Source organism: Entelurus aequoreus, linkage group LG09 (genome assembly GCF_033978785.1).
Source record: "Entelurus aequoreus isolate RoL-2023_Sb linkage group LG09, RoL_Eaeq_v1.1, whole genome shotgun sequence".
Taxonomy (NCBI): domain Eukaryota; kingdom Metazoa; phylum Chordata; class Actinopteri; order Syngnathiformes; family Syngnathidae; genus Entelurus; species Entelurus aequoreus.
Window position 1 is genome coordinate 30,156,609 of NC_084739.1, and position 26,584 is coordinate 30,183,192.

The 26,584-nt window shown below is 39.5% G+C and overlaps 1 protein-coding gene across 2 annotated transcripts in view; it reads right to left on the bottom strand.

Annotated features, from left to right (window-relative positions):
• Nucleotides 1-26,584, bottom strand: part of nid1a (nidogen 1a) — a 34,549-nt gene extending 7,965 nt beyond the window's left edge. Inside the window, exons 1-16 of one of the 2 annotated variants that reach the window (XM_062058536.1) lie at nucleotides 26,237-26,584; nucleotides 19,912-20,214; nucleotides 18,210-18,436; nucleotides 18,053-18,134; nucleotides 17,833-17,959; nucleotides 17,616-17,756; nucleotides 14,445-14,696; nucleotides 14,128-14,328; nucleotides 12,142-12,375; nucleotides 11,886-12,023; nucleotides 5,895-6,023; nucleotides 4,468-4,611; nucleotides 4,068-4,187; nucleotides 3,392-3,619; nucleotides 685-857; nucleotides 63-189 (exon numbers count right to left, since the gene is read on the bottom strand). In XM_062058536.1, coding sequence (XP_061914520.1) covers nucleotides 63-189; nucleotides 685-857; nucleotides 3,392-3,619; nucleotides 4,068-4,187; nucleotides 4,468-4,611; nucleotides 5,895-6,023; nucleotides 11,886-12,023; nucleotides 12,142-12,375; nucleotides 14,128-14,328; nucleotides 14,445-14,696; nucleotides 17,616-17,756; nucleotides 17,833-17,959; nucleotides 18,053-18,134; nucleotides 18,210-18,436; nucleotides 19,912-20,214; nucleotides 26,237-26,575 — 2,965 coding nt within the window. In that variant the 5' untranslated portion in view covers nucleotides 26,576-26,584. Of the gene's footprint in view, nucleotides 1-62; nucleotides 190-684; nucleotides 858-3,391; nucleotides 3,620-4,067; nucleotides 4,188-4,467; nucleotides 4,612-5,894; nucleotides 6,024-11,885; nucleotides 12,024-12,141; nucleotides 12,376-14,127; nucleotides 14,329-14,444; nucleotides 14,697-17,615; nucleotides 17,757-17,832; nucleotides 18,135-18,209; nucleotides 18,437-19,911; nucleotides 20,215-26,236 lie in introns of both variants that reach the window. The other variant, XM_062058534.1, reaches the window with a different exon arrangement.

A 26,584-nucleotide genomic window follows, 5' to 3' on the forward strand; every position in this document is an offset into this window, starting at 1 on the left:
TTTTTGACAAAAAAACAACAACAACTGGATGAGTGAGGGATGAAAGCGAGAAGAGGTGCTACCTGATCTAATGACCACCACAGGCTCTCCTCCCTGCATGCTGGCCTTGCTGATTGATGGAGATGTGATCTCGGTCCAGTAGATCATCTGGTCCACGCAGTCGTAGGCCACTCCAATCACCACTTTCTCCTGTGGAGCAGGCGCCAAACAAGAAGCTTTGAACTGCGCTCACTTCAAACACCCCAATGGATGCTGATACAAACATGAAGCAGATGTGTTTTTTGACATTAACGTCTTCCTTGACAAAAATCGAAACAATGCCACGAACTGCGAAAGAGGCAGACTTCACACCAGCTGCTTTGGAAATCAGCCTAAGAATTAATCCACAATTCAGTTGCACACAGCTGGTGCTTTTAATTAGTGAGAATGTCACCATATGAATCCAATCAAGCCGACATGGAATGACATCAATGCAGTGTTTTACAGGCGAACACTTTTACAAGACTTGTATAAGACATCTCACCTGACACCTTTAAAAAAACTAAAACATGTGCGGAACCCCCTCTACGACACCTGTTAGCAGCTGTTCATATTAACCTTCATAGCATATTTAGACCATGGGAGTCTTAAAACATCGTAAAGCACTGTTTACTACTTTAGACGTGTTCATTAGCAGAAACTCACAGGAAGGTGAAGGACAGTCTTGGCGTCATCTTTCTTCATATCATACCCTTCCAGGGGGACATGCTCTATTCTGCCACTCTGCGTGTACAACAGGTGTGTTCCAGGGGGCACAGGGTGGACATCAGGGCGAGGAGTGGGTCCAACAGGTGGTCTCACTCCACCGTGGTCAATGCCTAATATATTACATAAAAAGTCACACATTAGACACTCCAATGTCAGTAAGTACAAATGTGAATAATTTCTTTATGTGTGCATATATCTTCTTTATGAATTTGTTGCATTTATAGCTTGACACAAGTAAAGGATAGCAGGGATGTCTAACACTGTGGAACCATTTACTGACAAACACTCAGTCGGCCCACATGGCAGGTACTGTACCTATAAATAAGGACTGTTTACCATTGTTAACATTACCAACCTATTTTTGTTTAAATTTCTACTTCTGAGGTGAGAAGAGGTCCCAATGGTAATAATAGGATGTATTGCACCGACCATTCTTACTAAGGGTATCTGATTACCACCGGAAGTAGAAATAATTTACCGGAATGTGTCTAAAAATGACACCACTTTAAAACATTAAACCATGTTTGTACAAAATAACACATTAATGAAGCAAGATAACGCAGCCAAAAGTGATAATTGTAGCTACAGCAAGCATGAGGGAAACGCCTCTTCCCCAGGCTTGGCTTTTTTACTGTTTAATTCCTACCTTGGCTCCCACGGAAGGAAGAGGGGGGTTAAATGTCGGACTATTTGATTGCAAGGTTGATAGTCGAATCAGACACCTTTGAATACGTCGAACAGTCTACCATTCTAAGGTCTAATATACCATTCTAAGTCACCCCTAATGTTGGTATATTATTTTTAGTCCATGAGGAAGAACCACATTTCCACTTTGGGTCTTCAGCTGAAACAACCCGGTTCTGGATCTGAATCTGGATTCTTTGACACCATTTTCCCCAACGTTATTCTTGACAGATTTGCATCTACAGTATTGGCATCACATACACACCCACCTTTTATGGGGTGTCACTCAGGATTTCATTAGAGAGCCACTTTTGTCCACCATCAACATAACTCTTTGGCTGTATTTCTATATATTCAACCAAAATTGCTTTGATTTTTCGACCAAACTTAACTTCATTGTCTCACCCACTTCACTTTCCATGCAGGGTAGGAGGCGGTATACACGCTGGACTGGTCACCAGTCAGTCAAAGGGCACACAGAGACAACAAGCATAACAATTCACATATTTACACCTATGGACAATTTAGAGTCTCCAAATAACCTAACTTGCATATTTTGGTAGTGGAAGAGGAATATTACTACAGTAAACCCTGAAAATAATTTCTGCGGCGCAGGAATTATTAACAATAAATTTAATAATTTCATTGCTGAAGAATAAAAAAAACTGTTTAATAATTTTTTTTAACATTATGACAGCCCGCTAGACATGAAATAACATCCATATAGTGACTTTAACACTTGTTTAATCCAACATAGTAATGCTGTCTGAGCCTGAGCCAATCAGTGGCCATAATACTGAACAGCCTGCTCCAATTGGTTTGGTCTCAATTAGTGGAAAATACTATAGTATTGATATTTTTAGTTCATTTAGCCATTTTATCCTTGAAATATGTAGACTATGATTAATAAAATCCGCAAACTTTGAAGTGAGGGACGGCTGTATATGAAAATAACAAAATACAAAAGGGGCTGTTTGCCACATGTACACAGATGCCTAGAGTGCACTAACTTTCCAATGTCCATCCATCCATCTATCCATTTTCTACCGCTTGTCCCTCTCAAGGTCATGGGGTGGGGAGCTGGAGCCTATCTCAGCTGTAATTGGGCGGTGGGGTACACCGTGGAGAAGTCGCCACCTCATCGCAGGGCCAACACAGAGACAGACAACATTCACACTCACATTCACACACTAGGGCAGGGGTGTCAAACGTACGGCCCGCGGGCCTGAATTGGATGAGTTTGCTAAGTATAAAAATAAGCCGAAATTTTGGAATGAAAGAAACTGCTGTTCTAAATGTGTCCACTAGATGTCGCAATAGCAATCCTTTGTATCTTTGTAGATGATCCTACATATGTAAAAAAAAAAAAACCACATGTTAGCGATTGTAGCTGAGATAGGCTCCAGCGCCCCCCGCGACCCCAAAGGGAATAAGCGGCAGAAAATGGATGGATGGATGTTAGTGCACCAGTCGAGGAAAATAAGCAAACTACATAAATAACATACTGTAATTTGATTTTGATATTTTTTTATCTTGATAGATTGAAAATTAACACCAATGAGTTGACTGATGAACATTATCACATAATTTATTCAGAAAGTATAAATAACGACAAATAAAGGTAGAATACTATTAACCGCAACATGTAAGTGTAAAAAAACAACATTATGATTTGTGCATTTTCAGAATGTGCTTGTTCTATTTTTAAACAAAAAAAACAATCTGAAGTTGTCTTAATTTTTAAGTTATCGTGCCGTGATTTTACCAGTCCGGCCCACTTGGGAGTAGATTTTTCTCTATGTGGCCCCCCATCTAAAATGAGTTCGACACCCCTGCACTAGGGCCAATTCAGTGTATTTTACACAATATATCCTGCCGGCTTCTGGGGCGTAGTGACGTAACTATGTACGTACATAACACATGCACGCACATTAGTTTTGGGCATATGTAATTAACTTACACATGGGTCTACTGCCGGCTCCTGAGCGAGTCCCGGGGATCTCCTGTCCGTTTCGGTCCACACACCAGCAGTGTCCCGTGCTGCCGTGGCACTGCATGGATTCATAGTTGCCATGTTCATCACACGTTGGGATGTACTGGCCAACAGGTGGCCGTGGACCCCTTGGGCCAAACTCAGTCACACCCAGAAGACTGTCTCTGTGGCTCTCACATTGTGTTTTTGTCCTCTCTGAAAGAAACACATAAGCAAAGTTAACTTTAATTTGTCTTTATTTCCTTTTTCCTTGTTTTATGTCCAACTACAACAAAACTCCTATAACCCACATAATCATAATCACTATCCAGAGGCAACTAAACACAGATGCCAGCTGGCAGCGATTATTCTGGCAGACATCCCCCCCACACAGATGGGTGGGATGAACAATGGTGGGAATTTAAATGATCCGTTTTGTATATTTGTATTATTAAGTTTGTGTGCATATCTACAAAAACTATTACCACTGGCAAACCAGCTACACTTCAGTGGCAGGCATCCAGAACAAGAGCAGCTGGATGATAGCAGACATAACAGAACACATGTTTGCTGTCAGTCCACTGAGGACTGTAAATCACATTTGCTGGTGAGTTCATTTGTTGGGCTTGTAAGTAAAAAATTAGCCTCATGCCTTTAGACTTACCTGGAGAGCAGTAGAAGCCATCGCCATAGTAACTTGGCCTACACCGGCAGGTGAAAGAACCCTGGGTGTTGTAGCATATGGCGTCCTGGTGGCACCTGCCGGGCTGACACTCGTCCACGTCTTTAAGGTAAAAATAATTTAAATAATGAGCAGAATAATTTTGGTCAGAATGCACAGAATCACGCGAAGACTTAGAAATAAAATAAAATATGAATGAGCCTTCCTGGGAAGCAGCCCCAAAAAAGCTATACTCTGCAATGTCCATCTGTTTTCTATGTTTCGCTATTCAGTTCCAGCAAATACATTATGTAACTGAGCTCACTTCCCCTCCCCCACACTTTTGAGCAGATGGTGCAACACTTCAAGTTTTGTGTAGTGGATTTGTGTCTGTGGGCTTTACCTTGGCAGACTCGTCCATCTCCTATGAATCCTGGAAGGCAAGAGCAGATGTAGGAGGATCCTCCTGTGTAGCTGCACTGGGCACGCTCAGGAATGTCACAGGTATGGGTGCCCTCTTCACAAGCGTCCACGGGTCGGCTAACATCTGACAGGGAAGGAGACCAGAGTACATGTTTAGCAGGGGCGAAATGTCCAGACATACCCTGGTACAGCTGTCACATGCTCCAAACCAGAGGTGCTCAACTGATTTCATCCTGGGACACATATTTTCCCATGGTCATTCACTTTTCCACCAGTCAATTTTAGTTTTGAAAATAGTCTTTCAAAATGCATACTGTATAAACATTTTGTAAAATACTAGATAACATATATATTCACAATATATAATTACCAAGTGTATTTTAGATTTCATTATTAAAAAACTGAGAAGAAGCATGAACAATGGATGTATAAAACTCAATACAAAAAACACACAGGTATTAGATAACTATTAGTAGTACATATGACAACATGACTATCTAAATATATTTCTGAAACTATTTTTGATTAAAAAACAACACCAAAAAAATACATAGGCTGTAAATAGAAATAATATAATATAAATATAAAAAGTGCTGTAAAAGTATTTTTTTATGAAAAGTTCAGTTTCATGTTGAAAATTTCTGATTCAACTCGCTGGCCACAATATTAGGAACACTTAGATTGTCAAATTATTAATACTAATTCTGCCTTTGCAAAAATGAAAATCTACTGCAGTATTCTGACAATAGTTTCTAATATGTTATGTATCTCAGTAGCTAGGAAAGGAAACCAAAATGGTTGAATTGAATTTGTATTCTTTCATGTATTTATTTGCAATTTCAATTTCCATAAACTTTAGTTTAAGTGTAGGATACACAGTATAAAAGCTCCGGCATATGTACCCTCATCAGAATCAGAAAGTCAATGATGTTTTTAAAGGTTCTTGTTACTGTCAATAATGGCATGTGTGTGTGTTTGTTTTTTTCTAACTGATGTAAAGCACTCTGCGTTGCATCATTTGTGCATGAAAAGTGCTATATGTATAAAGCTTTTGTGAAGACTTGCTAAATGATTGCATAATCATGCACAAAACACAGATACATAGAATCTTAATGTGATGCAGTTAAGTGCAAACTATGATCAAAATAACAAGTGCGTCTCAACATATTGTTTTTGTAAAAGTGACATTATAGATTTCTTTGTATTTGGCTCTGTTAAGCAGGCGCACCTAATAAAGTGACTGATGAGTGAGTGTATTTTTATAAAAGGCCAAAGTCAGGGAAATATTTGGCATAAACTTTTCAACTAGTATAATGAATACATAAAATCTTCTCTACAAGACTGTATAACTTGAAAAGATACAGCTTGCCTTTAGAAAATATTTCATAAAGTCAGTCTAGTACTTACCAACACACGTCTGCCCATCACTGCCAAACAGGTATCCGTCTTCGCATTCGCAGCGGAAGGTGCCGGGCTGGTTGTTGCAGATTGCATGAGAGCCGCAGGTCTGAGGGCTCTCTCTGCACTCATCAATGTCTGATCCAAATTAGAACCAATGAGCATACATTAAAAAATGTACACATTAGACCACTTTAGATCCAAAGTCAGGATATGTTCATTATCGTCTGTCATTGTCCGATGACTAGAGATCAGAGAGAAGAGATGAAGTAGACCTCTTAATTACAAAAGTTTCAAGATAGCATCTGTCTGAAATACATCCTTCCTCTTTGTACTGTATGGGCCTTGGAGCACTTCCTGCCTCTACAACACTGGTTAAAAAAAGGGCAGTATTAGAACCTGGGCTACGGGCATGGAACACATTGTTTTAACAATGGTGTTCCCCCTGCTAATTAACAGGACCGTTCATTTGCCCTGCTTAAAAAGGCTGTGTAACAGAAATCTATAGCTGTAGTAAACGACCGCAATGTATCTGACCCGACATCTTTCTTTCTAACTTTAATAATGATAGCACAATTTGAAATGTAGTTGCTCTGCCAGTTAGTATAAATAAAGTCACAACAAGCCTTTGTTGTAAAAGATGTATAAACAGAAGACGTCTTTGTGCCTATCATACAATGCATCTGGAAAGTATTCACAGCGCTTCACTTATTCCCCATTTTTTTATGTTACAGCCTTATTCCAAAATGGAATAAATTAATTTTTGTCCTCAAAATTCTACAAACAATAGCCCATAATGACAATGTGAAGTTTTTGTTTTTATTTTTGTTGCAAATGTATTAAATACAACAATGTACAAAATGCAGCAACGTACAGAGACATACTAGATGAACAAAAAACATGCTTCTCATCCAACCTGATGGAGTTCGAGAGGTGCTGCACAGAACAATGAGCAAAACTGTCCAAAGATAGGTGTGCCAAGCTTGTGGCAATGTATACAAAAATACTGGAGGCTGTAATTGCTGCCAAAGGTGCATCAACAAAATATTGAGCAGAGGCTGTGAATACTTATGTACAGGTGATTTTTTATTTTTTTATTTTTAATAAATTTGCTAATTGAAAGAAACAACTTTTCACATTGACTTCATAGGGTCTTGTCTGTAGATTTCCAGGACAAAAAATGAATTTTGGAATAAAGCTGTAACATAATGAACTGTGGAAAAAGTGAAGCTCTTTGAATACTTTCCAGATGCACTATACATCATTGATTGGGCTTGATGTTACTGTGGGGTTGACTACCGTTGGGTTTTGCATGGTCGAATGAATGTATGTGTGTATGTGTATGCTTGCTTTAGTACTATTATCTTGTGTTTATCATATAGCGTTGTTGTTTTGTTTTTGTTTTTTTGTTGTTGTTGTGCTTGCTACCATTTTTCATCATTCCATGTATATACTGTCCTTTGGACCCCCTGTCGAAAGCTTCTTCTAGCTTATTTGGGGGACCCTTTCACTTACCAATATCTTTAAATGATATTCACTACTATTGAAATTGTTCTATGGTATTGTGAATAAACTTGAAACTTGAAACTTACTCAGTACAGTGTTTCCTCAGTTGTCGTACGACACACTTTTCGTTAGATCCGTCTTTTTTCACCAAAAGGTTTCCCCAATTTTGATTGAGTGTCTCAGTTATAGTACGGGATGGTGTGGCTCAGAGGATAGAGCAGCCAGAGGATTACAGGTTCGATTCCAAGTTCCGCCCTCCTCGTCACAGCCGTTGTGTCCATGGGCAAAACATTTCACCGACCTTGCTCCTAGTGCGGCTCACACTGGTCTATGAATGCGTATGAATGTTTGGTGGTGGTCGGAGGGGCTGTAGGCGCAAATTGGCAGAAACATTTTCATCTGTCTACCCCAGCTCTGGCTAAAAATGTAGCTTACCACCGTGGAGGTGGGGATAATGAATGCTGAGTTCTCAACTTCTCAGTTTCTCTGTGAAGCAATTTGATTGTTTAGAAAAGCGCTATATAAATCAATTCCATTATTACAGGAACACATTGCACCTAACAAACCAGTCTATTTTTCCGTGGTATGTGTATGCAGATTCAACAAAGAATCCCACGCATTGGTGACTCAGTTTTGTCCTGTTACTGATACACTGCGTAATGTTCAACAGTGACATTTCTTTTATACAAAATGTGCCTTTTTGCCTGCTCTCAAACAGTCATGTATAAAGAGAGTATGGCCAACTCAGTTTCAATGATTGGTCAAAAGGCACTCACGTGACTACAGGGCGCCATAATTACTACCAACTTTGAGCTGATCCTATGTGTTTGCGGTGCTTTCTCCTTACTTTTTCGAGGTGTATAAATGCCCTGTTGTGCAGCATTGGGCTGCTCCATCCGCGAGAATTGTGGAAAGTTTTTACATCGCTTTCCTAACAACCCGGAAAGACGACAAGTATAGGAAGTGAAGGTTGGCGAACAACACTGGAGAGCCACCAATTACAGCGTCTTGTGCCAGGTAAACGTCTGCGTTTTGTTCAGGCTAGAACATACAGAATCAAATACAAATAAGAACAGAATAAATTACTAAAATTAAAAAGAGATGGTTTGACAAAAACAGACTATCTTTAAATCTCAGTAAAACTAAAATAATGCAATCCGGTAACAGTAGAAGAGAAAGTCAAACACAAATAAAAATAGACAGACATTGAATAAGTAAAATAAACCAAATTTTGATTGTAATAATAGATGATAAATTGAATTGAAATTTTCAATAAAAATATACAACATAAAGTGGCAACAAATGTGTCAATAATGAATAAAGAAAAATATGTTCTGGACCAAAAATCACTCCATATTTTCTACTGCTTGCCGGTGTTACCATATCTGAGTTATTGGGCAGAAATATGGAGAAGTAACTACAAAAGTACACTTATTTACTTAGCATGCTACAAAAAAGAATGATCATTTAGAATAAAACATAAAGAGAGGTACGTACAGTGATTACAAATACATTGGAAGCAGCCACCACAGTTGACGTCCTTCACACCAAAGTCACAATTTCTTTGTGATTGTTGGTCCGAAGCTAATGAAGATTTTGGCAAAATGAAGGTAAAATGTTTTTTTGGGTCGTTCTGTTTATATATTTTTTTTACGATTATTGCGCCACCGGGTGCGTGTTAGAGTCACTGCTGTTCACGAAACACTGCAGGGATGTAGCAGCAGAGTGTGTCAAATACAGCTGCAACATTATACTTTGACAAAATAAAAGCATGTTTTATTGTAAGTTTATGAGTTGGAGAATGTTTAAAACTCTATATAGACGTATTATTTTGGTTTATTTCGTCAGAAATACGAACGTCAAAACGACAGGAATTGCATGTTTCCGGGCACAGCCGCACACATCCTTGGTAGCAGTCATACGTCTGTTTTTAGTTGGCCATACTCTATACACAACTCTGCTCTCAACTCCCCACCCAGAAGTAATTATCCACCCACTCCAGCAACCCTCTATGATGTCATCACTGGTTGACTCAGTAGTTTTTTTTGACAACTAAAAACTAACACGGTTACAGCAAAAGTCTCTGTGCTTAAAATACCCACCAGGGGGCCAAAGAAAGTTGCAAGTGCCAGCACGATGATAAAGAAGGAGAGAAACACCATCCATCCATCCATCCATTTTCTACCGCTTGTCAATTTAATTAAAAAATAACTCGTAGCAGAGCACAAAGTAATAGTTCGTATGGCTCTTCCCTGCCTTCCTTTAACAAAGGTAAACGTGATGTTAAATGTTAATTTGTACATTTAAGTTACGTTTTTTGCTTTGTTTTCTGCATATGCAACTTTTATTATGCTTTATTAAATGTGTTTTGTGTTGATATTTTTGGATGTCTTGAACAGATTAACTGGACTTGCAATATTTCTTAGAGGAAAAATTGGAGCGGTTTTTGTATGATTTTGTTGCACATTTTGGAACAGATTACTAACTAAAATTTAGCTACCACTGTATGTCAGGAATGTGGAGTCAGGGTCGGCAGATGGGGCAGAGCCTTACTTGTCATGATGAAAAAAATAATAGCATAAAATAAATATTAATATTTGTTTATTAAACTGTGTTATGAATGTAGTTTCTGTATGATAACAACAATAATGCAGTAAAAATCATTACATTTGCACACAAACCTAAGATCAGGCTTTTGGCTCTCGTACTATCCCTTGTTCTTGCCTGTTTGTGTGGCAGCTGAAGAGACTAAAGGCGTGGCTTACTGGCTGGTCTGCTTGGCACTATGTCATCAAAACAATGTTTGCAGATACATTTTTACACTATAAATTTCAGGTGTGTACATTGTTGAATTTACAGCCTGTTTAATGTTTTTAATGTAAGTGTGACATCATTATTCTTGATAATCGGACTATAAAATAGAGAAAAGAGATGCTGTCGGTATTACTAATATCCTGTATTAGGAGAACCTCTTTAGTATCAGACTCCCTACACTGTGAGAAGTGGAGGTGATTGTGAGCTAGCAGACGCATGTTGCTATTATGTTTTATCACCGAGGAAGCCAGTGTTTGTGGATTTTTTTTTGTCAGATGCTAGAGCGATGTTTTAATGCTCTGCAGAATAAATGAGTTAACAAATGAACGTAGCTGCCAAAGTGGAGGTTTATATATCCGAGATCAAATACTTGTCTAAACTGGACTTTCTGAAAAAATGGAGTTGATCATACAAAGTTTGTTTTCATGGAGGATAGTTCATGTAAAGATAAGACAGACTCCAAGTGTTTTTATAATTTAATCAAAGCAAATAAAATAGGACCATTAAGTATTTTATAACATTTTATGAATGTGAATTACTCCCTTCTTTTTCTTGTTATCATTTTAACCTGTATTAACAATGATTAGAGCAAATGACTTTAAGTTTAAAAAAATAAAGAAACTCCAAAGGCATTGATGCTTCAACTGGTGCAAAGATCACCGCACCTCACTGCTGTATGTGTACATTTAGCACCAAAGATTACCCTTCATTATTTGCTTTGCTCCCGGAAAATATTCACTTTTTCCACAGTTTATGTTACAGCCTTATTGCAAAATGGAATAAATTCATTTTTGTCTGGAAAATTCTACACACAATACTTCATAATAACAATGAGAAAAGTTTTTTATTTTTATTTTGCAAATCTATAAAATATAAATAAATCGCATGTTCATAAGTATTCAGAGCATTTGCTCAATACTTTGTTGATGCACCTTTGGCAGCAATTACAGCCTCAAGTCTTTTTGAATACGATGCCACAAGCTTGGCACACCTATCTTTGGCCCCTTCGCCCATTCCTCTTTGCAGCACCTCTCAACCTCCATCAGGTTGGATGAGAAGTGTTGGTTTTAATCCAGCATGTAATTGCTGCCAAAGGTGAATCAAAAAAGTATTGAGCAAAGGCTGTAAATTCTGATGTACTTACCGGTATGTACATGTCATTTTTTTATTTTTTTATTTTTAATAAATTTGCAACAAAAAAAACCAACAACTTTTCACATTGTCATTATGGGTTAATGTGTGTAGAATTTTAAAGAACAACAATGAATTTATTCCATTTTGGAATAAAGCTTAACATAACAAAATGTGGAAAAAGTGAAGCACTGTGAATACTTTCCGGATTCACTGTATATAGCCCATTGCAGCCATTAAGTAAATTGTATTTCTTATTATTTCATATGTCTTTCATGAAAGTTTTTTTAGGGCCAAGTAGATAAAAAAATTACAAATGTTGAGTAGAAAATAGGTATATTACTTTTGTCTCATTGATGTAATAAAGCCTGTCGAAGATTAATTTCTGTTTTCTAACAGACAATAAAGGTTATCTATCTATCCTGGTTTAAGTAACTTATAAATAGTGCATAAGTTGTCTTTATACCCACTTATATTATAATACCACTAATTGTTTACAAATGTAGCTAGCCAAATATCTATGTACTTTACTGCAATGTATTACATTACCGTAACATGTGCGTCCGTCACCATTAAAGCCAGCAGCACACTGGCAGGTGAACTGTGTCCCATCTCCGGGTCGGCAAACAGCGTTAGTGTCACAGCCGTGTCTTCCAGTGAAGCACGGGTTCTCCTCAGGCTGTCCTCCTGAGACAGGAAGTATACTTTTAGAACAACAGTGGTTCCATGGCAAACTCAGCCAGTATTCGGAAGGAAATGAGCTTTGGCCAGAACAGGAAGACAACAATCATCTCCATGACCTCACCATTGATGTCTCCTATTTTGTTGCTCATGGCGAAGCGGATGAGTTGATTATTGGGGTCGTACATGACAAAGACTTGGTCCACGCTCAGCATCTGCGTGGGTCGCATGTCTCTTAGAGACTCGTCATGCTGGCAACCTTGGAAGGAGATGGTCTGACGCCACTGAAACGTCCTCGTCTCCGTGGAGCCATCAGGGAAGTTCACCGCATAATTCCGAGTTGAAGATGAGGTGATCACTGAAAGGACATAAGGATTCTTCTGATACGTTTGAATGGTGTTCAAAGTGTTTCACAGTGAGAATATATTACAGCTGAGGTGTTTTCTGGAGCATGAGGACCATTCCATCAAATCGGTGCCATTTGCATGTTATAGCCGTCAAAATAAATGTACATTTCTATCTTTTTTTTAACTAAAATCTCATAATATCAATATTTAACTACCGGTAAATGTGTATTAGCCCATTTAATTTCATTTTTATATGTATGAAAATAACAGGAGTGTGTTTTTAAACATTTAATTAGCAAATATGTTTTAAGACACTAAGCACGTTACAGTGATTTAAACAAAAAACTTTTTTTTTAATAAATAATGGCAAAAATAGTTTCGGGAACAGGACTGTGCTTAGATCGTACACCAGCAGTCACAGTTTAAATATTACATCAAATATACAGAAAAATTAATTTGTGAACTTATTTTGGTCTGCAGATAATCTGAATGATGCAACTACTTGTGGACCATGTGACTTGTGAAATATTAAACAACACATCTGATTTTCCAAGGGGGTAATGTGTTAGGGTCACGACTTAAGTGGCAATTTAAACTCTTTTTTGTTTAGTTTTTATAGGGAGCAGGGACAGGCAATAAACGCTATTTGTCTGGTATCCAGTGTGTTATGACCTGCCACGTTTTATGTTAAATGGTAAATGGGACATACTTGTGTAGCGCTTTTCTACCTTCAAGGTACTCAAAGCGCTTTTCACATTCATCCATTCACACACACATTCTCACACTTATGGCTGGAGCAAGAGTGAAGTGTCTTGCTCAAGGATACAACGGACGTGACTAGGATGGCGAAAGCCAGGGATCGAACCAGGAACCCTCAGGTTGTTGGCATGGCCACGCTACCAACCGAGCCACACCGTGTTTATTATCTAATTAGTGGTCGCAACCATCACCTGCTCCTGATCACTAATCAGAGAGCTATTTATACCTGCCTCACTCTCCACTCGGTGGAACTTTTGTTTGCTATATGTGACTGAAGTGAAGTGAAGTGAAGTGAATTATATTTATATAGCGCTTTTTCTCTAGTGACTCAAAGCGCTTTTACATAGTGAAACCCAATATCTAAGTTACATTTAAACCAGTGTGGATGGCACTGGGAGCAGGTGGGTAAAGTGTCTTGTCCAAGGACACAACGGCAGTGACTAGGTTGACGGAAGCGGGGAACAAACCTGGAACCCTCAAGTTGCTGGCACGGCCACTCTACCAACCGAGCTATACCGCACTGTTTATGTTTGCTTTGTTTCGGAGAATAAATCATCATCTTACCTACATGCTGCTTCATTCCGTCCATCTTGGGGATATGACCACTGCAAACATGCGACCCGTTCGTAACACAGTGTGTGAATCCATTAAATTGTATTTATCAAATATACAATCGGATCAATGTGCAGGACATATTGCTTGATAAAATATTTCCTTTTATAGTTGCGCTTTGGTACATCTTATTTCCTGACACTGATTCAGTGGAATGGCTAATATTTCCTGAGCTAATTTTCTTTACACTTTACTAAGAATCAATTATTTATGCTTTTATGAATTTTGTTAGTTAGCATAACAAGTTTTTAAATGTAGTTTTCCTTTTTTTTTTCTTCAAGCTGCTGGACCTCCCTCAAAGGTTTATGGTGCCTCCCACTTTGCAAACCCTGGTTGTAATGCGCAAACATGGTGAAAGGCAGCAATGACATCAGTGTGGGGTTTTGTCTTACAGTTGTTGCTGTACTGGTAGATCTGAGAGTACGGTTCAACCTGCACGGTGGAGTCAGGGGGCACCTCAGGGACTCTGCCCTCTAGGGTAGTGCTCACCGCCAGGTGGTCGTGTTCATCGATACCTTTAAACTCCTGCCTGATAGTCAGCTTTTCATTACCAGGCTGAAAGGTGACCTCAGCCTGCAGCGTAAACACTCCCCCTGGAAGACAAGGGGGTTAAACTTTAGCTGCCTCCCCCTTGGGGCTCATCTGACGTAATTTTAGGGAATTTCAGCTGCAGCAGTGTGACGAACACAGACATGAATCTCTTTCTCACCAATAATGCTGAAGCCATTCTTGAAGCCGGGCTGCTCCAGAGCAAAGGCCCATCCAATCACACCACCCATGGCTGACAGTGGCAGCAGTGAAGGGCCAAGACTTTGGGGGATGTCACTAATGGCCACATAGGAGCGTCCATCATTTACCACCACATACGAGTGCAGATCGTTGCTGTTAAATCTCTCTGGAGTGGGAGAGTTGCCCACATAGACCTGTCCGTGGACTTTACCGTTCATCCTCTGAGGCTTTCCTGGAAAGCAAAGTAAGAGAGATAATACATAATAATTTGCGACTTCATACAAGCATTCAACGGAGTACTATTGATTGATGGCCATTAGTTTGTTAAAAAGCAGCATTATGGAAAATGACGTCTAGTTTTGAAGCATAAGTGCATGTGCTGAGAAAGACAGATTCAGATTCTCATCCGTCTAAACATTTTACATCATTGCTTATGAAGTAGAAAGTAGGCTGCTTGTTAACATTCTGATGGAAAAACAATCAAAAATACATCACTCTGTCAATTTTATGGACTTTATTTTCTTCTTCTGAGTCACAATTGAAGTGTTTCCACTGCATCTAAATAGGTTTGGGCGATACAGAGATATACGGTATAAGTTATATAAATTTAGCCGACGATAGAGCTTTTAATACTATTGTTACATTTTGATAATGCATGCTGATAGCTATGTCCTCAAAGTAATGTAGCATTCTTGCTAGCTTACTAGTGGCTAACGTCCCTCCACAATGTGAAACTGCTTCTAAGGCCCTGTCTACATTAAGCCGGATAACTCCTTAAACGAATAATTATTTAGCCTAAACCCCGTGTCAGCCACACTAACCCATCGTTTAAGGGTCCCCTCCTTGGATAATTTTTTACACGGGTAAGTGCGCCGTGTATTTCTTGAATCGGCTCTTAGCTTTGTATGGACTCATCGATCATTTATAAACGGAGTTCGGAGAGGAAGTGACGTCAGAAAGAACACGCCACAGCTAACTTTATAAGAACCGGTTTCCAGTCGGAGGTAACCACTGGAAAGATGGGGGCGAGTCATTCATTCTCCTTCTTCTACATGTACAGGCAGTTGTGGAAATCACACATGAATACCTTAAGAGAAGGAAACGCGCGATTGTAGCTATTTTGGATACAACGCATTTCAGACGGCAACATGTTGAGCGACAGTTTTTGATAAGGCCTGGAAGAACAGCAGCCTGGTGAGATATGTTTTTCAACAAGTTTGTTGTGTCAGAGGAATGGCAAAAGAACTTTCGAATGTCCAGGTCAGCTCTGATTCTACTTGGCGAAAAACTTTGTCCAGTTGTCGAAGTGGAGACAACGAGAATGCGGGCTCCCGTGGATGTGATAAAAAAGGTAGCGTGGGCTTTGTATAACCTGGCCGACGAGGGAAGACTACATAAAACAGTGAATGCATTTGGACTGGCAAAGTAGACTGTATCAGTTATTATCCACGATGTATGTCGAGCGATTACTCAACGTTTAGTTTTGTACTCATGAAGTGGTTGTGGCCGTCAAGTACTTCAGCCTCCAATCACAGGCAGTATTGCAAGAATGGACAATGAAGGTGAAGGTAAAATAGTCAGGAATGTCCTGACCAGATATCTAGATCGCTAGATTGATTGTTGTAAAATGTTATTTATCACTTTGTTTACTTTCACGCGTCCATTAAAGATATGATTCATGTATGATGGCTCAGGTGTGATTCACTACAATAGTCTAACAGCTGCTGATGCTGAGGCAAGCAAGGTTCACTGTTAAAAGAAATGTGGCAATAAGCTACATTGAAATACTTCACATATTAGACTGCCGGGTAAGGATACACTTCCAGGTCAGAGGTGACTATGATGTTATATATATGCGCGTCTGCCATTTTCCGCGCATGCATACTAGGTCGCGTTGCGTCGGCGGACAGAGGGGCGGAAGGGGTCTTAAACGACGGCATTGTGTGTGTGGACAGGGATAAGGTTAGGTGGGTTATATCCTGTATAACCTGAATGTGTGGTTCAGTGTAGAAGCAGTCTAAGTCAGTAATCCTCACCTCCAAGGCAGCAAAAAAACATGTTTCTTACTGGAGGATGAGGTATAGCTAAAAATGCTACAATACACACCATAGGAGTATATGCTAACCGATAACCTAGAGGTCTTGAATGCAAACAGAGGTCTGCGGGCCGATACAAATATCAACAGTCACATTACCAATATAGTACTGTATCAGTATATAGTCAATACTACAGCAATTAGATAGATTTTGTTTTATTGTAAAAATGTGATTTTCTTGTTTTATTGTTTACAAACTCAGCAGTCCCTGGACACAGCCAATAATAAGAAATAATTGGAATATTTAAATTAATATTGTTGCATCGCCATCCTCAGTTTTTTCTGATCATAATTGTAGTCAAAAATGTTAACATTCAATGATCTTGAGCATTTTAAGTATCACTTTACACTAAATGTGTAGTATCACCCATTAGGAGCGTTTGTAACCTGTCTTGAAATGGTTCTATTATCATTTATGTACCAAATAATATATCATGATATATATCGTTATTGCAGGAAGTTGCACAACATATCGATACAGAGTTTAGGCTATTTTGCATATTGAAATAAAACGTTTTAAATGCCTTACCTCCCTTATCTTAGGTCATCATGTTTTATATCTTAGGTCATCATGTTTTATTGTAAAAATGTGATTTTCTTGTTTTATTGTTTACAAACTCAGCAGTCCCTGGACACAGCCAATAATAAGAAATAATTGGAATATTTAAATTAATATTGTTGCATCGCCATCCTCAGTTTTTTCTGATCATAATTGTAGTCAAAAATGTTAACATTCAATGATCTTGAGCATTTTAAGTATCACTTTACACTAAATGTGTAGTATCACCCATTAGGAGCGTTTGTAACCTGTCTTGAAATGGTTCTATTATCATTTATGTACCAAATAATATATCATGATATATATCGTTATTGCAGGAAGTTGCACAACATATCGATACAGAGTTTAGGCTATTTTGCATATTGAAATAAAACGTTTTAAATGCCTTACCTCCCTTATCTTAGGTCATCATGTTACAATAAATGGTACACGCACAGTACAGACTGCTTATGACTACTAAACGATTACTGTATGTTTTGAATGAAATACGGCCATACCTTCTGATACACACTGTATCCCGTTGCCGTAGAAACCAGGCCTGCAGTGGCAGCAGTACCCACTGGAGTGGTCCTTGCAGTCAGCAAACGGAGAACACTTATTTCTGTTGTTTGCGCACGTCCCAAGATTGTATGCAAACACTAAAACGTGGAAGATAACAAGAATAATACCACAAACACATGTAACGATTACAGTGGTATACTCTTTTGGACTTACCGTCTACATTTATGTCAGTGTCATCCACCACCACCACTTCAGGGTTATCAGGCTGGTGTGGCTGGTACTGAACGGGTTGGACATCAATCTCCTCCTCTTCAGGCCCAAAAGGAGGATACTCCTCCTGCTGTCCATTGGTAAACACCCGCCTGTCGTCAGGGGCTGCTTCGGGGGCTTCGGTGAAAACTTGAGGGGTAGCCTCAGCGGGAAAGTCGCTCACCTCACCTGGAGCCACGTTGGTAAAATATGGAGAAGTGCCAATCTCATACACCCAAACGCCCCTGAGGCCTGAGTTTGTCTGCCTATTAAAGTAAAAACACATTTTAAATACATTATTTGGTCAGCAGTTATTATTCTTACTTTTCTTCCAGACTTACTCAGCTAAAGCGCTGATGGAGGCGTCATCATCAGTGGTTGTGCGGTAGTATGGACCCTGACTGGAAAACAGGAAACCCTGGACCAAGCCTTTATTGAAGCCAGCATGCAGGATGAAACTGGTGTCTTTTACAGGGCTGGTGGTGTACTGTACCCCATCTCTGGCATACAGGAGGATAGCGTTTGAAGCTGTCTCCAAGGATGCAATTACCAGTTGGAATGTGTTTCTCTGTGAAGGAAGAATGTAAACAAAGTGGCTGTGTGTCAGATGACGCAAAAGAACCATGCAGATGCATGAGTCTGTTTCTCGATTAATTGTTATGCTTTAATTGGGAACTTCACTTTTTTTGGAAATGTTGTCAATCATTCACAATACCTGTGTAAAACAAACACATGTGTATTGCTTTGTTATGCATTCAAATTTGTAAATAAACACTACAGTTGCAAAAGACAGCTATCAATGGAGGTAATGAGATTTGATTTATTCCGCCTATAAACCACTTTAAAAAACCTCCAAAGACCGCCATCAACCTTTTATACGCATGCTGTAAATCTATATGTGATGAAGTAACAGGCACATTCCTAATAACATGTAATATTTACGTCTTTTGCTCATTTTAAGCATTACGGCGGTGCATTGATTTCACAGACGCATCACAACGTCCGTTGTTTCCTTAAACGGCCACCTGCAGTAGTTCAACTGTGTGTAATATGGACTGAGGTCAATGTGACTACCGTATTTTCCACATTATTATTAGTCGCTACTTTTTACCCACGCTTTGAACCCTGCGACTTATAAAACGGTGCGGCTAGTTTATGAATATTTCTTGGCTAATGGCCATAATGTTTTGAATTCAACAAATTGTTTTAATATAACACCAACAGAGACACTGAAAAGGTGTGTTATTGTTTGCGCAATGGCGCCATGTTTTGGATGAGTTCACTCACTGCAGGTGCTGCTGGTAATGTACTTCCTGTTTCATGCCTTGAACCGGAAGTGTAAGTTCCATTTTGTCTATTATCTGTCCATAGCGTTTTTGCTTGAAAATATTCTTCATCCACCACTCCAAGCATTGTTTGTACGTTTTACAAAATAATTAATACAATTCATACTTACTAAACCGTCCCATGTCTGATCTCTGTAGAAGTGTTTTCACGCATATACCTACGTGCTATATTAATGTAATCAAGGTAGCGCTTTTAGCATTAGCGAATATGCTAAAACGTTTACGAGTGTCTGTTAGTATTATTAACTTACATTGGCTTTTTTTTTTTATTGTTTAAATTTCGGAAATTCACCAAAACATCACAGTGGAATTATTGGGTCTGTTTAGCTGATTGGAGAGCTAGGTTCTGCAGCTAGTGGGTTCATGACGATGACTTCTATTTTGCTTGATCAGCCGTTTGGAAACAATTAAGGTATGTAAATAAACATTTACAAAATCTTTCGTACCAGTATATATCTGCGGCTTATAGACCGGTGCGGTTAATATATGTAAACATATTTTTTTCTTCTGAAATTTGGTGGGTGCGGCTTAAATACTGGCGCACTCTATAGCCCAGAAAATATGGAAATTGGGTTTATTTTAGAGGTGACACTGCAACGTGTTCCTAATTGAATTGAAGTCAAACATGTTGAATATGTTTGCAGACAGCATATTGTGTCCCATCACATATCTTTCATCAATGAGCTGTGAGCCCCACCTTCTGGTCGACATTATCTCCTCTGCTTTGATGTTCACTGCGGGCGATGTCTAGCCAGGTGATAACTACAACATGGGTGGGACTGACTTCTTTGTCGTCTGGGAAGGCCCTGTTGATGTGCTCCGCAGCCCGAAGAAGCACATCCGGGCTGCTATCTTGTCGAAAGAAAACCTTGCCCACGCCGTCACTTGTGTCCAGATCTCCATGTAGAGCTGCAATCATCCCAAACTTTGCGGGCATTTTGCCAAGATAGGTCTCCTCGCTTTTGGGTTCCGCTGTGGCAACGAAACCATTGGTGTTGATCTGAGCAAGAGATAGAAAAGGAAAGAGGGTGACTTTGTTGCAAATCACCAGGACAGAGACACGTGAAAGAACTGTGACCCACTTTGATCTTTATCCCAAACTCATTAGACTAATGATCCTGCTGCTACGTGCCACACGAATGAACACATTTTACACTCACAGTTAACACGTGAGGCATGTAAAAGTTGGGCTCGTATCAAAAACAGACGAAAGACGCCCTCAGCACATGGGGCTCCTCCACTTCCTAATGGGGAGAAAACAAGAGCGCTACGTTTCCTGTCCTTGCTCCTGATCAGCAGCCCCAGAGAGCCTGACAACTGGGCATTCATCTTCATTACGAACACTTCCTGGCCCAAGGGGAAGATAACACTGGGAACATGGTCAAGTCTGTGTGATTCTGATCTTTTATACTGGCGCACAGTAGGGATTTGCAATTAGACCAGAGGCATGTGTGCCATGTATGGAGGTGTGACTGTCCCTTCATTTACAGAAAAAAATTCTTCATTGGAGTGGACAACTAATTGATGATGAGCAGGGTTGCCCCAGGCTAAATTGGGGTCCTAAGCAGAATTTATACTTCATACTTGCCCAGCAACCCATTCTTGATGTTTGTATTGAAAAATTGAATGTATTTTCCTCATTGAATGTAGTGTTGTTTGTGTCAGTACTGGTAAAATGCACAATGTTTTTCGCACTTTCCACAAGGTTTTTGTAAAGACGACATTGCGTATTTCTGAAGTGTCATTTTTCCTTTTCTGGTTTTAAAAATGACAAACTGTTTGGCGGTGTGCTTGGAAGCAGTGGCCACTCTCTCCAGTGTACAGAGTAAGAGAGAAACAGTAACTCGATTCTTCCGTATGTCTTGCCGGTATGGCAAAATCGAAAAAAATAATAATTTTTGGATTCTTACAGTCTTCAAAATGAATTTTAACTTTTTTTTATTTAAGTGAAGGTTTTTTTTAATACTTTTTAAATCAAACTTGAATTTAACTAAATTAATTTTTATAAATCTCATATAAAAAATCGACAACACAAGATGGTAAGAAACATTTCAATTATGACTAAAGCAAAATATGATCTGGATAAAAAAAATACCTCCATATTCCCTACTGCTCTCTAGTGTTACCATATCTGAGATATTGTGTAGAAATTAGGGATTTAACGATACCGCGATCAATGATAAACTGTGGTAAAATTCCCAACAGTTATTTTTAGCGTTTCAGATTTTAATTATCGTACAACCGCAATTGATTACCGCACTTTGATGATACAGCTCATTTCCTGGAAGAGCAAGCCAGCGCGCTAATTCCTAGCTATCTTGAATTCTAATAAAACTACAAGACACATTAAAGTATTTTCTCCATTTCAAACGTTGACTCTTACCCAATCCAAACACATTCCTATCCCGTTTCGTCTTTATCGTTAGAAAACATTCTAAAACCCTAAAAAACCTTTACGAATTAAAATTTTTCCTCAGGCCTTTGAACAATTTTTATTCAATACAATTAGTAATTACTTTTAAACATTTTAAGGGGGCTGTTTGCAACATTTACACGGATGCCTCAAGGTCGCTAACTTTCCAATGTATTTTAAGCGTTATAGCTCGCCCTCTTGCATTTTCTAGGACGTAATGACGTAACCATGTATGTACGTATGTGCATGTGCATTAGATCTGGCTGTTGTTAGCTGATGATAGCGATCTGGATAGCTGGCATTAGCTGTCATCCATCCAACCATTTCTACTGCTTGTCTTCTCTCATCATTGAATGTATATTCTATCATAACAACAACATGACTAAAATGTGTTCGTTGCGTCTTTTGGACTGCTTTTTAATGTGCGCACGTGGGTGAGTGACAGCCATAAACACCAATCATTTTATTTGGGCCGGTAACATTTTTCATTACATAAACTTAGTAATCCTGAAAGATACAGACCGTTTTAATCAATCAATCTATCAATGTTTATTTATATAGCCCTAAATCACAAGTGTCTCAAAGGGCTGCACTAGCCACAACGACATCCTCGGTTCAGATCCCACATCAGGGCAAGGAAAAAGTCAACCCAATGGGACAATGAGAAACCTTGGAGAGGACCGCAGATGTCGCCCAACCCGCCCCCCTAGGGCGACCGGTGCAATGGACGTTGAGTGGATCTAGCATAATATTGTGAGAGTACAGTCCGTAGTGGATCTAACATAATAGTGAGAGTCCAGTCCATAGTGGGGCCAGCAGGAGACCATCCCGAGCGGAGACAGGTCAGCAGCGCAGAGATGTCCCCAACCGGTCTACCCCGGGTCCCGACTTTGGACAGCCAGCACTTCATCCGTTAAGTGTGTTCCGTTAAACCACTAATGGTAACATAAGATAGCCAATTGTGTTCTTGTTATATTTTTTGCTGAGAAAAATGTAACTGAGAGGAAGTTGCAAACAGTTACTTTGATGAATTAAGGCAGGAAAATGCAGCGTAACATAGCTCTGACAGCGTGTTGATTCGTTTATAGCTCTTCCGTGGGTGCTGACGCGTGACTTGCGATTCTCTTCCAAAATGCTAGAGGGCAGTGTTTTCCTGAGTAAGTAACCACAACTCTTAGCTACCTAATACCTTCCTGTGGGTGGTACTAAACAATGGCAACTGAAACGACGTCCATATTGTTGTTGGATCTTTAACTACCCTTTTGAAACGCTTTTATGGTACATAATTGCTCCGAAACAGGAGAAGACGTTTGCACAGGAGGGCTGTGCGAGTCGAGGAAGAGTGTGGGCGGGAAGGAAAACCTGGAAATGATGTACGAAAACATCAGACCAATGACAGCTCTGCGGTCTGCGAAGCTAGCTATTTTTTAGGGGGTGCATATACAGGTCCGCTGAAGGCTTCGGAGGGGGAAGAGCCAGCTATGTGACGCAAGAGCATATTTTAGCCATTAATTCTATTTTTAAAGGCCTACTGAAACCCACTACTACCGACCACGCAGTCTGATAGATTATATATCAATGATGAAATCTTAACATTGCAACACATGCCAATACGGCCGGGTTAACTTATAAAGTGCAATTTTAAATTTCACGGGGAACTTCCGGTTGAAAACGTCTATGTATGATGACGTTTGCGCGTGACGTCAATGGTTGAAACGGAAGTATTCGGACACATTGTATCACAATACAAACAGCTCTGTTTTCATCGCAAAATTCCACAGTATTCTGGACATCTGTGTTGGTGAATCTTTTGCAATTTGTTTAATGAACAATGGAGACTGCAAAGAAGAAAGCTGTAGGTGGGATCGGTGTATTAGCGGCTGGCTGCAGCAACACAACCAGGAGGACTTTGAGTTAGATAGCAGACGCGCTATCCGACGCTAGCCGCCGACCGCATCGATGATCGGGTGAAGTCCTTCGTCGCGCCGTCGATCGCTGGAACGCAGGTGAGCACGGGTGTTGATGAGCAGATGAGGGCTGGCTGGCGTAGGTGGAGCGCTAATGTTTTTATCATAGCTCTGACGAGGTCCCGTAGCTAAGTTAGCTTCAATGGCGTCGTTATCAACAGCATTGCTAGGCTTCGACAGGCGGCACAGCATTAACCGTGTGGTTACAGGTCCAGTGTTTGGTTCGGTGTCTCATGATATTAGTATACTTGATCTACTGTCTATCCTTCCAGTCAGGGGCTTATTTCTTTTGTTTCTATCTGCATTTAAGCATGATGCTATCACGTTAGCTCCGTAGCTAAAGTGCTTCACCGATGTATTGTCGTGGAGATAAAAGTCACTGTGAATGTCCATTTCGCGTTCTCAACTCTCATTTTCAAGAGGATATAGTATCCGACGTGGTTTAAAATACAAATCCGTGACCCACAATAGAAAAAGGAGAAAGTGTGGAATCCAATGAGCCCTTTTACCTAAGTTACGGTCAGAGCGAAAAAAGATACGTCCTGCACTGCACTCTAGTCCTTCACTCTCACGTTCCTCATCCACGAATCTTTCATCCTCGCTCAAATTAATGGGGTAATCGTCGCTTTCTCGGTCCGAATCGCTCTCGCTGCTGGTGTAAACAATGGGGAAATGTGAGGAGCCCTTCAACCTGCAACGTCACGCTACTTCCGGTACAGGCAAGGCTTTTTTTATCAGTGACCAAAAGTTGCGCACTTTATCGTCAATATTCTCTACTAAATCCTTTCAGCAAAAATATGGCAATATCGCAAAATGATCAAGTATGACACATAGAATGGATCTGCTATCCCCGTTTAAATTTTAAAAAATCATTTCAGTAGGCCTTTAAATATAGTCGATAAAAAAACAAGCTGTGTGCTGAAAAAGGCCCAAGAAAAAAAACTTTTAATTTTGTGTTTTAAGCAGTGGTTTGGGCTACATCTGCAATTGTCCATAGGGCCAGTTCTCAAGGGGGCGCCGCAAGGTTGGGGGGGTGGATTCTTATTTTTGTGCTCAGCATCTGGTGCCCTCCCTCTCCACCCACCCCATATTGCTCACAAGTGGATAAAACCAAACCAATGAGATGCTTGTCAATGTAAACAAAGAAGTGAGGACGTTAGTGCGCTAGAATTAGCAACATTGCCAAATAATTGAGACAAATGCGGTCTTTGGCATGTGTAGTTTGCATTATGCACATGGCGGCTTTGATAAAGGGGCAGCCAGGGCGCTATTGAAGCTAGAACCGCCATTGGTTATATGTGTAATAATGCTGTAATATATGCTGTAATAATTAGTATTATGTCATACCTTGTATCATTTAAATGTGTTACTCTGATTTGGTCATGAGGTTAAAGTTAATAAATATTATTTCATATTTATATATTTTTTTGCCTGTTTGCATAGAAACACTTTAATGAAAAGTACGATAAGTGCAAATTATGCTCTTCTGTTAAGTAAAGAGTTTTAGCTGTAATGTTGTACATTTTGTCATTAAAATTGAAAGAAATATGCAGCACTTTTCTTTGATAAAAACAGAATGAGGGACTATAAAGGGCTATTTGTCTGTCCAACACAATGGCGCAGCTTTCATACAAAATTGGCTACTGCATTTTGGGCATTCATATGCTTCACATGGTTACTTCAAATATGTCAAATAGAAAAACAGCATAGCAGGAAATCCGGTATATGAATTATGTTACATCAAACCAAATTGAAAGTGCATTATATTTGCAGTCACATATCAAATATAACAAAAGAAGAAAAAAATACCTTTAGGGAGAAAAATTTCATTTAAAACATTTGTATGCACGTACAACCCTTAAGACCTTTAGCATATCAGTTTGTGGAATTCAATTATGGAATGAATTAAGCAAAGAAGTCAAACAATGTACTAATATGATCCAGTTTAAGAGGCTGTTTAAACTGAAAGTATTTACAAAATACAATGAACAACAATTTTGACAAACGTCTTGAACCTTATTGAAAATAAAATAGTATTTGTCTTGTTATGGGAATCAATTAAATCAACTATTTATTAAGAGAACTGTTGTATTTCATTGTGTTACAAAATGAAGACAGGAAGTGGTAATGATTTGTAATGAATTGGAAAAGGAGTAGGGTTAAATAAGCTTTGCTTCTTCCTAATCCTTTTCGGACATGTTGTAAAGGAAAATAAGAATATGTAAATGATATATAAATTGTATTATGTATCAAATTGTGAATGTATACATGTTCTAAAAAAACTTAAACCATAACCATAACCACAGCCATATATATTTACAAAAAAACGGTGTGGGGTACTTTGGGCTGTGGGTCAACAGTAAAATGATAACATCAGGCTATAAGAATGTGAGGACACATGCATTCCACACGACCCCATGCAGTCTATGTGATAAGAAAATCAATATTTACTAAGAAAAACCTTATTCTCTGACCCATTCACATGTTTTTGCCATTTCTGCGTAATATTTATTCAGTGTATGACTAACCAGCTGTGCGTAATTGCGCAAGAGCACAGGACAGTCCACCCTAACCACAGGAAGGTGGGTGTATTACTTTAAAAAAAAGTGATAAGTAATGTTGTAAGTGTGTGTTTTACTTACAAAAATGCTGTCAAAAGTGCCGTCATAAAACAAAACTGGCTTGTCCAGTTCAAGTCTGTGCGTCTGGTCATTGCCCGCTTCCAGTTGTTGGTCTCCTGCGCTTACACCAAAAGGGAAAAAGTCCTCTGTCGTTACGCTGTGCGCCGACGACGCAAATCCGGCAAATAAAGCGACGCAGATGAGCCAACAAGCCATTGCTTGTCTATTAGAAGGAGGTCTTGGAGTGTGCTTTGAGTCCAGACCACCACCACTCCAGTCCACGGTGGAGAGTGAGTAAAGTTCAGAAAAAGTTTGAAGGACTTGGGGCGGAGCTGAGGGGGAGGGTGGGGGTCTTTTCATCAAACAGCA